Source organism: Typopeltis vanoorti, chromosome 18 (genome assembly GCF_054136105.1).
Source record: "Typopeltis vanoorti isolate ZY-2024b chromosome 18, IOZ_Tvanoo_1.0, whole genome shotgun sequence".
Classification (NCBI taxonomy): Eukaryota; Metazoa; Arthropoda; class Arachnida; order Uropygi; family Thelyphonidae; genus Typopeltis; species Typopeltis vanoorti.
The window spans coordinates 76,802,895-76,816,986 of NC_143566.1; the positions used below are offsets into that span (position 1 = coordinate 76,802,895).

A 14,092-nucleotide genomic window follows, 5' to 3' on the forward strand; every position below is an offset into this window, starting at 1 on the left:
ACTAAATGATGCAGATAAAAATGGCAAAAAAAAAAAAGAGAGATGATTTTGACCAGACATGAAATATCAGATTGCTATTTCATGCAGAGAGGTGCAAGTACCATCCTTGTGGCAAACAAAATCTCATAGGGCATAGTTTGGATGGTTAAGATGTACCTGAAATTTGGAGTTGGGTCTGGATGTTTGTAATGATGTATACCATTTATGTTTATGTCACAAATGGTGATGAATTAATGGATACGGAAATTTTTTTGGTAGGATATATATATATATATATTTTTTTTTTTTTAAATTATACTGACACTATGACTGTTTTTCTTTTCAAGATTGTTCGTTATGGTGAATAATTGAACAAATAGAGTAGGGGGCATGCAGTGACAGAGACTCCTGGCAGGTCACTCATAAAGATAGGACAGTCTCCTTGCCATAATGTTACCTTAACAGTGCACCTCACTTCAAACACCACTACTCACGTGGTAACAGGATTATGCATGCACCAGCTGATTGGCATGCCAAGTGATGCATTATTGCCAAGTCCAGGTAGTATTATTTCGTGCAATGTCTACCACCTAAAATCTTTCAATAAACATTCATGACACAGTAGGATTTGAACCTATAATGTTCTGGTTGAAGAGCAGAGATGCTATTCCTTAGGGTGGGGTCAGCAAAGAGTATCTCTTATATTTTTTCCATCATGTTCATCACTTTGTGTATCTTATAAGGAAACAAATGTTACAGAGAAATACACAAAGTATCTTCTGTAAATCTATTCATATCCATAAACCATGAACTATAAAAAATTAAAAATAAATAAATAAAAATTCCAAAAGGCATGCTTTCAAATATAATTATTTTTTACCCAATAGAATCAGTGAATTTCCATATTTGTCATGATTGAAAATCTGCAATTTGTGGGACCAAGTAATATATAAATTTTGAATACCAGGACTATGATGGATTGTTTTGTGTAAGTAATACAATTTATAAATTTAAAATAAAAATACACAAATAACAGAAATATAGTGGCATACAAACAAATGGCAAATACCTGAGAAAGTTATTAGCCAAATCAGAAGACATTATAGCATACTCTAGATTTGCACAGCTCTTCAATCTTTTATATTTATATTATATTATAATATATTATATTATATTTATATATAAGTCAGCTAGCGAAATATCTTTGATTTTGTCTGCAAAATTCAGTATTCTCTCTACACAAACACAGTCGTGAAGCTTCTTTCTTTTCTGAAAGCAAAGTCAAAAACCAGGGAAATAATTGAAAGCAAAGTAAAAATCAGGGCTTACCCTACATTTGTGCAGATTTTCAATCTTTTATTATACTTATATATAAATCAGCTAATGATACCATGAAAAAGTGAGCTCAAAACTGATTGAAGTTTTTTTTTTTTTTTGCAAAAGATAAGATGGAACATTATGACATAAATGTTATTTATCACTATTCATTTAGTTGTGCTAATACAGTCATCTCTCGACTTACATCCTCTCGAAGACAAGTCCGTGGACCCATAAGGGAATAAACAACATTTTCGACTATACTTTCGAACAAGACGCAAGCGTAAAATAAAAAGGTTTATATTTAGCAACAATGCATCATGCACAGTGGCGACAGTGCATCCAGTGGCAACCTCACTCAGCAGTGGGCATCAACATGTATCTTCAACAGTTCCTATATTGATTTTCTGTTTGAGAAATAGGCTATTTGTGTATTTATCGTTAAATATTTCACAATATTTTGTGCAATATGGCCCCTATACGGCCAATCAAAAAACCTAGTGAAGAATTACAGAAAAAGAGGCAAGCAATTGATCTTGAAACGAAGTTGCCAGTTATAAAGCAATATGAAGCTGGTAAGTCCGTCAATATGATAACACGACTTCAGATGGTCTCATTCTACAGTGATGATCATTTTGAAAAATAAAGATAAAATTGTTGAGCTGTGAAAGGATCTGCTTCCATTAAATCGACAATAGTGACAAAGCAATGACAAGGTCCTATCAATGACACGGAAAAGCTACTTGCATCATGGATAGAGGACCTGAACCAAAAGCCCATGCCCCTTAGCATTATGACCAGTGGCGGCCCGTGAAGTTTTAAGTGGGAGTGCTGCCTATACAAAATAATAAAAAAATAATTATTTTTTCTCTAATTAGTAACCAATTTATTAATACATAAATCTATAGATTTATTAATAATATAGATTATTAATAATTAATATTTATAAAATTATTAATATTAACAATAAAGATTTATTAATACATAAATCTACAGATTTATATATTAATAAATTGGTTACTAATTAGGGAAAAATAATTATTTTTTTATTATTTTGCATAGGCAGCACCCCCACTTAAAACTTCACGGGCTGCCACTGACTATGACGATAACTGTAAAGCACTAAGTCTCTTCATCACGTTGAAGGAGAAAGCAGGGCCAGATTACGAGTACAAATTGAATGCTTCTTCCAGTTGATTCAAGAGATTCAAGCAGCGTTTTGTGCTGCATAATGTAAAAATGTGTAACAAATCTGCAACTGCTGATGAGAATGCTGCCAAGGAGTTTATGGAGAAATTGGATAAAATTATTACAGAGAAAAATTATTTGACACAGCAAGTGTTTAATATGGATGAGACCTCCTTGCTTTGGATGAAAATGCCCGAGCATACATTCATCCACCAAAAGCTAAAATCTATGCCTGTTTTCAAAGCTCCTCTTAATGACTGATGATTCTGTTAGGGAGTAACATGGCTGGATATAAACTGAAACCATTTGTGACATAGCACAGTGAGAATCCACGAGCCTTCAAAAACATTACTAAGCATACTCTTCCAGTTCATTATCGGAGCAATAAGAAGTTGTGGATGGCTCAAAAATTGTTTGAGGATGCCTTAATGAACTGTTATGCGAGTGAAATGGAAAGATATTGTGTGAAAGAAAATGTAGAATTTAAAATTTTATTAATTCTAGATAATGGCTCCAGGTATCCACCTTACATCAGTGATCTTCACCCCAAGATCAAGGTCATGTTTTCTCCCTCCAAACACTACTTCATTGATCCAACTGATGGATCAGGGAGTTCTTGCAGTGTTTAAGGTTTATTATCTATAGAGAACTTTTTCACAAGCCATTTCTGCCACTGAAGGAAATGATGAGGCTCTCATTCAATTCTGGAAAGCATTCAATAATTATCATGCTATTAAAAATATTGTTGTGGCTTGGGACGAAGTGACCTCTCGATGTATGAGTGGCATATGGAAAAATACATTAAAAAAGTTTGTGCCCGATTTTGGAAGTTTTGAAAGAAATGAAGATCTTTGTAAATTGAGTGAAGAAATAGTGGGCCTAGCAAACAATCTGAATCTTGAAGTGAATGATCATGACATAATTCCACTCATAGAAAGTGCTCCTGAAGAGTTGACCAACAAAGAATTGGTTGAACTGGAGGAACAATGTGTAGCAGAAGAGGAAGAATGAGAAAAGGAAGAGGGAAAAGAGAAACAAGGTAGTTAAACAATTCACAGTGAAGGGTATTGTTCTCTGCAGTTAGCAACGTTCTTCAAAATGCTGAAGACATGGATCCCAATGTTGAATGCTACTTATTAGTAGAAGGGAAAGTACATGATGAATTTTCTTTGCTATAAACAAATTTATGATGAAAAGAAGAAGAGGAATAAGCAAAATATTTGAAAACTTTTGGATATTTTGATGAAAATATCCAAAAGTACATGGATATTTTCATCAAAAAAACAAAGATTACACCAGAAGAGCCACAGTCTGGTCCTTCACATAGGGAATGTAATGAAGGAAGGAAAGAAGATTGTGGAGGAAGATTTGGGTGATTATTCTCCTGTTTTATAGTGGCAGTAACGCACAGCACAGTTTTATAAGGTTTAAAAATTAAAATGACAGTATACTTATTATGAACCCCTATAACTCTGTTGATTTAATTTATTGACTTATGTCCTGCTGGATGGAACGGAACCCCGACATAAGTTGAGGGATGACTGTATCATGATTAGCTTCTTCAGAAACAAGTGCAGAAATTATTAAATTAAGTAACTAACATCAAAAACACCCTAACCCATAACATCAAAAACAGTGGCTACTAGACCAAAGTGTGTGTGAGAGAGAGAGAGAGAGAGAGAGAGAGAACTCATTAGAATTCTCAGTATCCACCAGCAAGATTTACTGTGGATCTAGTGAATACAGTGCACTTCACATCGAATATCCTTTTGCTTGAGAGTTTTGATATAATCAACCACACAGTGAAGAATAATTCAATGGATTTTATTTTGTTGTGCATGTGTGTGATCTCAGCAATATCCTTGATTTTTGTATGAAACTGTGTACAAAACTCAGAGCTATTTTTGTATGAAACTGTGTACAAAACTCAGAGCTATTTTGTCCCATTCCAAACTATACATACGTTTCACTTTTGTTTCCAGTCAAGATTTGAACACCTCTTCTTTCTTGAACCTTTTTTATATTTTTCTAACTACTGTGCACAGATTTGCTCACCTGGGTTCTTGGGGGGGGACCAGGTAGTAGAGAAGATTCAGAGATGAGGGACTATAGTGACAGGTCTGTGGAATGCTCCCTATGAGGATAGGCTGAAGGTTGTGGGTTACACAGTTTGGTTGATAGACGGTAAAGAGGGGGACATGACACAAACTTTCAAGATATCAAAGGGATTTCATAAAATTGATGCAAAGGAAAATTTTCAATATATGACAAATAGTCAGAGAACTAGAGGCCATCTGTCAAAGTTTTGTAAGAGCATGGTTAGTAGGGAGTGTGCAGACCAGATTTTTTGCATGGAGTGATGAGTGAATGGAATGGATTACCAGAATTAGTTGTGAGTTCCCTGACAGTGAGAGTTTAAGGAGAGGTATGATAGGTTTTGTGTGTGTGTATAATAGTTTGTTTGGATTTCCCATGATGGGTCTTTGGACTCCATGGAGATACCATATAATAATAATAATTTTTATGTGGATTTATTTTTCTCTGACTCAAATGACTGTACAACATTAATGCCACACACCACATCCTGCTGGTTTTCCCCATGGCTATTATCCTAGATTCAACAGTTGAACATGAATATTTTCAGAAATGGACAGATAGTAATCTGGTTGGAAGTTAGCTGACCAAACAGTATTTCTGTATTGGATAAAATGATGGCTGTACAACGTTAAGTATCATGATGGCTGCAGTGTTGCTGAGTTGAAAAAGGTTCTCACTTTTTTTTCTTCTTCTTAGAGAACCAAGGTGAACAGCGAAAAGTTAGTTACTGGGACAAACTATATTCAGTGGAACTGAAGAGATATCATCAACATGAGAAGTATCGCTGAAAAAGAAGGAAGTCGCAAAAGAATTAGGGAAGAATTGTCAACATAAACAATGTTAATGAAATAAAGAAAACTCAAATAGATGAGATATGGTATTAAATAATAACTAAGATTTTTATATTTGAGCAAAAGTTATCATCATAGAAATGAAGGAGTATTCAACACTAAACACAAAGATCAATCTTGAAATGAAGGTAAATTCAAGTCAAATGTGGACAAATTCGAGAAATTGTACAACAAGAAATCACAGAGAAAAAAAGGAAATGCTGGGGAAATGGGAAATGAGAGTAAAAATGGCTAAGTACAAGTTGGATTTCCATTCATGACATGAACAGAGCCATTACAAACTTTACATTCATTACATTGAATACAAGAAATTCATAAACAAGAACTAAACCTTTGAGACTCAGTGGCAAAATCAGAAGAAAACTGATTGATTAGCTAAGGTTCATGTGATGAAGTTGTTTGTCTACAAGGATTTAAAAAAAAAAAAAAAAAAAAAAAAAAAAAAAAAAAAAAAAAAATCAAGGACTTTACCCCAGCTCCAAACTGAGTAACTGATCTTCAAATCACGGCAAAAATAGAATGAGATATATGCAGCCTCACCTCCCATATCATCATCAATAACATCTGAATAGACATGGCCAACATTTTAAATGAAAATGAATCCATCCTATGTGGAACTCACACTCACAAAGTTATGCCATAAACAATATCGTCATAAGCGAAGTGGATAAGGGCAAAGCTAGAATGATACTTGACTGCTCTGAGTATGATCAGAAAATAATTTTACTCAGACATCAATCTACTACTCCTATTGTGTTTAATTGACACTGACTCTACCCCCAAAAAAGTTCCATCCTGGTCTCCTGAAACCATCCCAAAGCTTAAATCTTATAATCCTTAAAATGCACAAACAGAATACACCTTTGAGATCCTGAGTGGGCAGTATTGGTTTTCCTGCTTATAAAGTGACTAAACACTTAGCCCAAGAGCTCTCCTCACATTACAGGCCACATTCTTTCCCACATTAAAAATTCTATGCACTTCAAATCTTGCTTGTCAAACATAGTCCTCAAAGATAGTGACATCATGGTCAGTTCTGACACAGCCCCCTTTACACTAATGTAATTTGACATTATATTAATGAAAAGGGAACCACATAGGATCTCATCTAAGGCTGGGTAGGTATTAGAATCTTCTAGTATGGTGTTCATTTTTCTTATGTATTTATCTATATTCATCACAACTAGGATCCCATGTGGCACACACATAACAAAACTAATGACTGATCAATTGGCCAGAAAAATGTAAAATCTCTAACATCAAAACATACTTTAGTCCAAAGAATTTATGGAGCACCAAAAATCCACAGCAGGATATTCCATGACATTGTATTATAGATTGGAGAGATTCACAGGCTTCAAAATTAGCAAAGCATCTGTCAAACCTAGCAGTTTCACACATAGGAAAGACAGAATCATATATGAAGAATAGCTTCATTTTGTTGAAAAGGATTTAAATATAGAACCTTCAGACATCCCAGCTAATTCTGATGTTGTCAGTCTATTCTCTAATGTCCCTAGAGATAACACATTGGATCTTCTTCAAAACTTTTTCTGCCAGACACAGTAAGGTTATTTGTACATTGCAGAGAAAACACTTCCTTCACATTTCATATAAAATATTGGGAAGAAACAGGACTTGCAATGGGATCCCCTTGTCACCAGCCCTAGCAAATCTTTTTGTGGAAAATTTTAAAAAAATGCTATTGAAAATTATCACAAAAAACAAAAACATGGTTACATTATATTGACATTTTCTTGGTTTGGTTGGGAACAACATGCGACTTGGATTATTTGAACAGCTTGCAACCAAACAAAATTCAACTCTTAAGCTTGAAGATCACAGAAAATCACTGTTCCTTGACACCCTTCGTGAAGTATCGGAAGAAGAAGAAGAAGATTGATCTTTCGGTATACAGAAAACCAACCACAGCTGGAAGATTCTTCCATGCCACTTCACATCACCATCCATTACAAAAGATAGGCATCATAAAACATTACATGACATAGCCTATAACATTTCTAGTGCATCAGAAAAAAAGGAATGAAGAATAGCATTATCTGAGGCACATTCTCATCCTCAATGGGTATGAACCAAAGACAATTAACAAAATTCTTGATGTGCCTCCAACAGTTCCTTCAAATAACCATGATTTCAAAATTGCAGTTACGTTACCTTACATTAAGAATTTTATGAACAAAGATGCAACATTGCTTCATGATTAATAACAACATTTAAAGTGTTTTTTTGTTTTTTTTTCCCCACTTAAATCCAACAACACCTCCATATCCTCCCATAAAAAACAGTAATATAGAAAATTCATTGCTTTTGTGGCATTTTCTATGTAGGCCAGATGGGAGAGTCTGGTGGAGAGATACACATATCTAAACATGTAAATGGCATGGAGGAAAAAAAAAAAATACAGATTAGGATTCGCCTTCCATCAACAAATACAACCGCCAAGCATTTTGGCAAGAAACAGAAATGCCATCCATTGTTCATAACTGTTTTATGAGAAAATTTAAAGAGGCCTCAGAAATGCTCTATATCCACACACACAATGTAACAAGAACCTGGTTTAATGCTACACCAAGTCTAGTCTACATTCATCAAAATGACACGTATTATGCTACTGAATGTGATAGCAACAACTAGCATTGTTTCAATGCTTAGATCTTAGTTAATACAATTTTTTGATCAATTTGTTTATATGTACCACTTTTGAAGTTTTGATAACATTTGCTATGTGTAAATTTTTTTTTTCTAGTCTTTTTATACAAGTCTTGTACTCCTGATGATGTAAGCTGATGACTTATGAAACACTGGATTATATCATTTATTTTAAATAAACCTGTTTCATGTTTAGAAACATGTGGCCCCAATACCAGAAATTAAATGATGATTTGCTAAATCAGAAAAGCATTCATTTTCATGAAAATAAAGATATTCTGGATGTCTTTAGTAATTATTTCCAAAGAATGTTAAATGAAACAAGCAGAAATGGTGGTAGAGAATATTCAAGAGGAATGCAATAAAGAGTACAAATCAATACTTAGGCAGAAAAAGCCTTCAGAAACTTGAAATGGAAAGGCAGTTGATATTGATCAACCACAAATGCTCAAATATAGAGATATAAAAATTTTACAGTGGCTGCACTGCAAAATTCAGAAGGCCTGGTCATGAGCTAAAATTCCAGTTCATTGGAGTAATGCTTTCATAGTACCTACCTATAAAAAGGGAAATGAATTGCAAAAATTACAGAGAATTTCTTATGGAGTTCTAGTAAGATTTATGTAGAAAAGGCTAGGAAAAATCACTGAAGAGAAACTTTGGGAAGAAAAGCTGGAAGGATCTTTTATATGAAATTATAGAGATATGAATTTATATTCAAGTTTGGTAGATCTGGAAAATACACAGTATAAGGTGCCAAGAGAAGAGCTATTGAAACCTTCCAAATTATATGGTTAAGGTAGATATTATGTAGAGCAATGAATAGAATAATATATACGTATGTTGTAAGTCACCTCTTATGAGATGAAGGTGGTATTGGAAAATGGTTTGATGTCCAAGATGAAAGCCAAAAGTGTATGGCATCCCCACTATTAGTTGTCACCTATCTGGATAACGTTGTGAAAAGAAATCAGAAATATTCAACTCAACTCTCTGAATTATGCAGACATTATTATACTTCTAAAGAAATCCAGTTATTGTTTTCAAATCTCTTTAGCTAAACTGCTTTAATAGGCTTGGTATGTATGAAAATAAGAAATAAAATGGTGTGACTAGGATGTGTGTGTGTGTGTGTGTGTGTGTGTGTGTGGGTGAGTGGGGAGTTTTTTGCATGGAGAGCAGTAGTTGATTGGAATGCATTGTCTCAAAGTGTACAGATGATAAATGCATTTAAGGCAGAATATGATCAGCTGATTGGCAGTGGGACCTTCCATGATAATTCTTTGAACTCCACAGAGATTTTGAAGAGAATTTTGGATTCCACAGAGATCTGATAATGATGATGAGGTGAAAATCAGTAGAAATGGAACACAGGCTTCATGTATATATTTAATGAAATTAATGCAATGAAATGTATAGTAAACACTGGGGATTATTATTAGACTTTCAAGAATACTTCATTTTTGCAAAGCTGAAACAGAGCAAATGAGCTTTTATTAGGCTAAATAAAATCTCTGAAAATGTGAATGAAGGAAATTTACCTTCAGCAATACCCCAGGGGTATCTCCTTCCTCTTACTCGTTTTCCATTGACTTCAACTATAGTATTACTTCCAACTACAGCAAAGGGAACTCGCTCCTATTGTAAAGTAAATGCAATGTAAAAATTAAAGATTAATATAATATATAGAATGTTTTTCTATAGCACATTTTTTAATCTACATACCTTCAGTGGTTTTTGCAATTTATTTTGTTCTTCATCATCACAGTCTGGAAAGTCATAAATTCTTATTTTATTTTGTGCAATTTCATTCAAAATCTGAAAGTATTAAAAAAAAAAGATATCAGTAATCATCCATTAGTATAACAAGAAATAACTACTGAAGTACTAAAATATAAGTATTTCTGTTAGTAGTCAATGTAACATGTCTGCTGAAAAATGAAATACTATTGTACAAAAAGAGACAACTTCTTTAAGTACAGAATGTAGCCAAGTTTAATACTATAACAAGTAGTACATGCCTTATACTAAGAATTCAAAACAATCTAACCTGTTGCAACTTATGTTTAAGCAAAATGAGCTCCCAAACATAGGTCACTGTAAAAAGTTGTTTCAGCCATAATTTTAAAACAACCAGATGTGCCTCGCAAAATAGTTTTTGCGAGGCACATCTGGTGGATGTGTATTCCGGATATATTATTTTTATGTTCTTTGATGCAGGAAGGTAGATACCTTCTACAGGAAAGTATCTACCATCCCATGAGAAATCAAGGATCACCAGGACTCTCTCTCTCTCTCCCCCTTTCCAAGTGTCTACAGTATCCCCTGCCAGTGTGAAACTCAAGATTTTGGACAGACAGGAAGGACTACCTTGGTCAGGAAAAAAGAAAACATAAAAAATATATTCAGAATAGACGACAAAAAAGAGGACTCTCACAACATGCCTTGGAGAAAGACCACTTCATCAGATGGAAGAAAGTCAGGCTGCTTCACAAATTCCAGGTTTAAATTGGAGAAACTGTTCTGGAAACAGCACAAGTTCTATAGAATCTGGATAACTGTAACAGAACAGATGGTATGATCTTGAATAGAGATGATCAGATAGTATGATCAGAATATGCACACTGCCATATCAACCTATCATAAATAAAAGGATTCTTCACAAAGAGTACCATTGTTGCCCTACATGCACATGACCGTCCTTTTTATCTAGGTCATTTTGTTTTGTCTTCACTGAGTGTGCAAGGTGCCTTTGATAATGGTAGCCTGAGCGAGCAAAATGCCGGCTTGTAATTAATTTTAGTCAGTGAATTATATGTTTGCATTCCAGCATCTATGTAGTTTTCTGTTTCAGAAACTTCAACATGAAACATAACAACAGCTAAAGAAATTTGAACATGGAAATTATGACACTGACTGTATTCTGCAGATGTACTGTGTTTTGTAGGATGAAAAACTGCTACTTCTGTAGGACTAACTGATTCACTTGAATTGAAAATACTAACAAAGGCTTTTCATATACTGATTGGATGGAGGAGTGGAGTGATAGCCAAGATCACAAATTATAAATGAGTTGGACAAAATTTTCCAAATATATAGCTCAGAATAAGAACATAAACATTTTTTTCCCTTCTTTTTTTTTTTTTTTTTTTTGACATACCAATTATCAAGGTAACCAAAACAGTCCATGCGGTTTTTGGTAGAGTGATGACTTATTTTATTTTGTAGTGGTTTCCAGGGTGCAATTTTTTATGTGCATTATAAGGCACAGATATGAGTGCACTCTAACTTAGTGTGTACTCTTTTTTTGTGAATTTGAATCCTTTTAAAATGTCAGTTGAACCTGATATACTAATTCGGTGTTGGTTGCTTTGTGAATTTAAACTCAGACTGAAGCTTTAGAAGCATCCTTCAAGTGATTCATCCGGTGATGAATCACTTGAAGATGCACCACATTCAGGAAGACCCTCCATTATTGATAATGAAGAATTACGTGCTGCTGTCGAAAATAATTCAAGATTAACATGTCAAGAACTTTCACAAATGATTAACATGAGTGGTGAAACAGTTTGTTTACACTTGCATCAACTGGGAAAATCATGGAAGGTAAGCAAATGAGTCCCTCATGCATTATCAGATGACAATAAACTTCAAAGGCTATAAATTTGTTTTTCACTTCTTTCATGTCATAAAAACAAACCATTTTTGGATTACTTGATCACTTGTGATAAAAAATGGATCTTGTACTTAAACGGGAATCATTGGTTGTCACCAAACGATTCAGTACCACACATTTCAAAGGCACTGCTTCATTCCCCAGAAGACTATGCTTTATGTGTGGTGGACTGGAGCCAGTATTGTCTACTATGAGTTTCTCACTGCAGGCCAAACAATTACAACCGAAATCTACTCAATACAACTCGAGCAGGATGCATTACTTCAGAAACAGCCAGGACTAGTTAATCAGAAGAAAGTGCTATTCTTACAGAACAATGCAAAACCTCACACTGCAAAACTTAAGAGAAGATTTCTGCTTTAGGACAATCACATGTAAAATAGACAGTTCCTCAATAAAAGAGAGACTGAAGTGGAGGCGGCTAGGTTTATTATTTCTAAAGACAAAATGTTTTATAAAAGCAGAATTTATGAACTTGTATCTCATTGGGGAAGAGTTCTAGATTGTGAAGGTGCTTATTTTAATGAATACAACATTTTATGAAAATTTCTGCAGTTGTTTCATTTTTATTATTAAAAACTGCATGAACATTTCTGGTTATCTGGTATACAAATAAATTGGGGTAAAGTCAGGAAATCTTGGATATGAAGAATTGTTTATTTCCTTGAGGGTCATAACCTTTTCTTGAAGGATTTTGTTGGGATTAGGAAATGAAGATAATTTATAAATGAAAGGAGAACTGTTGTCTTAGCAGAAAAATTCATTCCTTCTGCCATATGACAGAATTAGAGATTTGAGCTTTTGTAATCAATCACGTTTTTCAAAAATATTCTGCATATACAATATAATGAAAGCCTATTTTCAGGTCCCATGTGGATTTCTTATTCTTATTCTTATTCATTTATATATACATTCTTATTCATTTATCACTTCATCTACCCATTAGTGTGTTAGGCACAATGGTCAGTCACAACTAAGTAACTTGGCTTCACAAAAACCTAATTAATACCATGTTAGGTGTTTAACTAACCCATTCAATCACAGACATGTATAATTTTTTTCTTGCAGGAGTTTTTTTCATCCTACAAGATAGATAAATCAAGCTGGGAATATCCACAACTGACAGATTATGTATGTCAACTATGTATATTCTCTGGCTGGTTCGTCTAGCTTGCAGGATGAAAGAACCTAGTTTCTGAAAAGAAAAACCATGCCATTTCTGTATTATTTCCTCTGGATAGCTTACCCTCAGTCTGTACATATCAGGAATTTGATGATGAACTTATCTTCAGTTGAACAGCTTGTTTTAAAGATTTTTTCAGATCACAGATAGCAATCTACCCCCCCCCCCCCAGATCTTTCCAATCAAAGAGACACTTAATTGCCATTCAAGTGATTAATTAAATTAGTCATTACTCTCAAATTTTTCTAACTTTTTAACAGAAACCTTTATATAAATTTAAAACTGTGGGATATATATTCCACAACAACAAATACTGTTATTTGTCTGTTGCAGAAACTTAACATATCTGATTACATGACATAAAACATATCTTACAGTTCGTTTGAAAAGGAAACATTCTTCTGGTGTCATGGTATCTGCTTTTGCAATAAGGGGAATAATGTTTACTTTATCATGTAGACGTTTCATAAACTCGATGTCCAGAGGTTTCAAACTGCAAGGAAAAATACAAAAGTTAAAAATATTTTAATAATCTAAACTGAACTGGCAATCAGATTTAATAAATTTGCAAGCAATGCCAAAACAGCATAAAATTATGCTTCTTTTATTCATATGGATACACTAATTAAAATAATTTATCAGTTAAAACCGGGAAAAAAAATTGTAGCAAATTTTAGTTAAGGAATATCCCAGATGAAAAGTGAATATTTCTTAATAACTTAATAATTCTATAATTTCTGATTCCTGGATTTTGACTTCAGTGTATTTACATTTGTAATGCAGATAACATAGTGTACATTATTTAGGACCTGGAAATGAGAAGTGAGAGAGATCTTTGTTTGGTGCAGTGATAACTGAGTTCGGTTGGCTAAGTGGATTGCATATCTGCATTCTAATAAACATGTTGTGAGTTCAAATGTCATTGTGAACACAGATGTTTTGTGAATCTTTAGGTAGATTCACAAAACATCTGTGTTTTGTGAATTCCATCGTTATGAATAGGAACATAAGCAGACATCGAATTAAACACAATAATTAACATTTTTGACTGGGATGATTATCTGACTGAGCAAGATATTAAGTTGCTCAGGAGGTTTCTTTTGAAAGGCAAAAGAAACTGAAGGCTTCCAT

The 14,092-nt window shown here is 33.8% G+C and overlaps 1 protein-coding gene across 3 annotated transcripts in view; it reads right to left on the reverse strand.

Annotated features, from left to right (window-relative positions):
- Nucleotides 1-14,092, reverse strand: part of LOC150096825 (septin-7-like) — a 394,847-nt gene that overhangs the window by 133,087 nt on the left and 247,668 nt on the right. For all 3 annotated transcript variants that reach the window (XM_090407845.1, XM_090407844.1, XM_090407843.1), the window contains 3 exons: nt 13,337-13,454; nt 9,828-9,920; nt 9,644-9,740 (listed from right to left, as the gene is read on the reverse strand). In XM_090407845.1, coding sequence (XP_090263971.1) covers nt 9,644-9,740; nt 9,828-9,920; nt 13,337-13,454 — 308 coding nt within the window. The remainder of the gene's footprint in view (nt 1-9,643; nt 9,741-9,827; nt 9,921-13,336; nt 13,455-14,092) is intronic.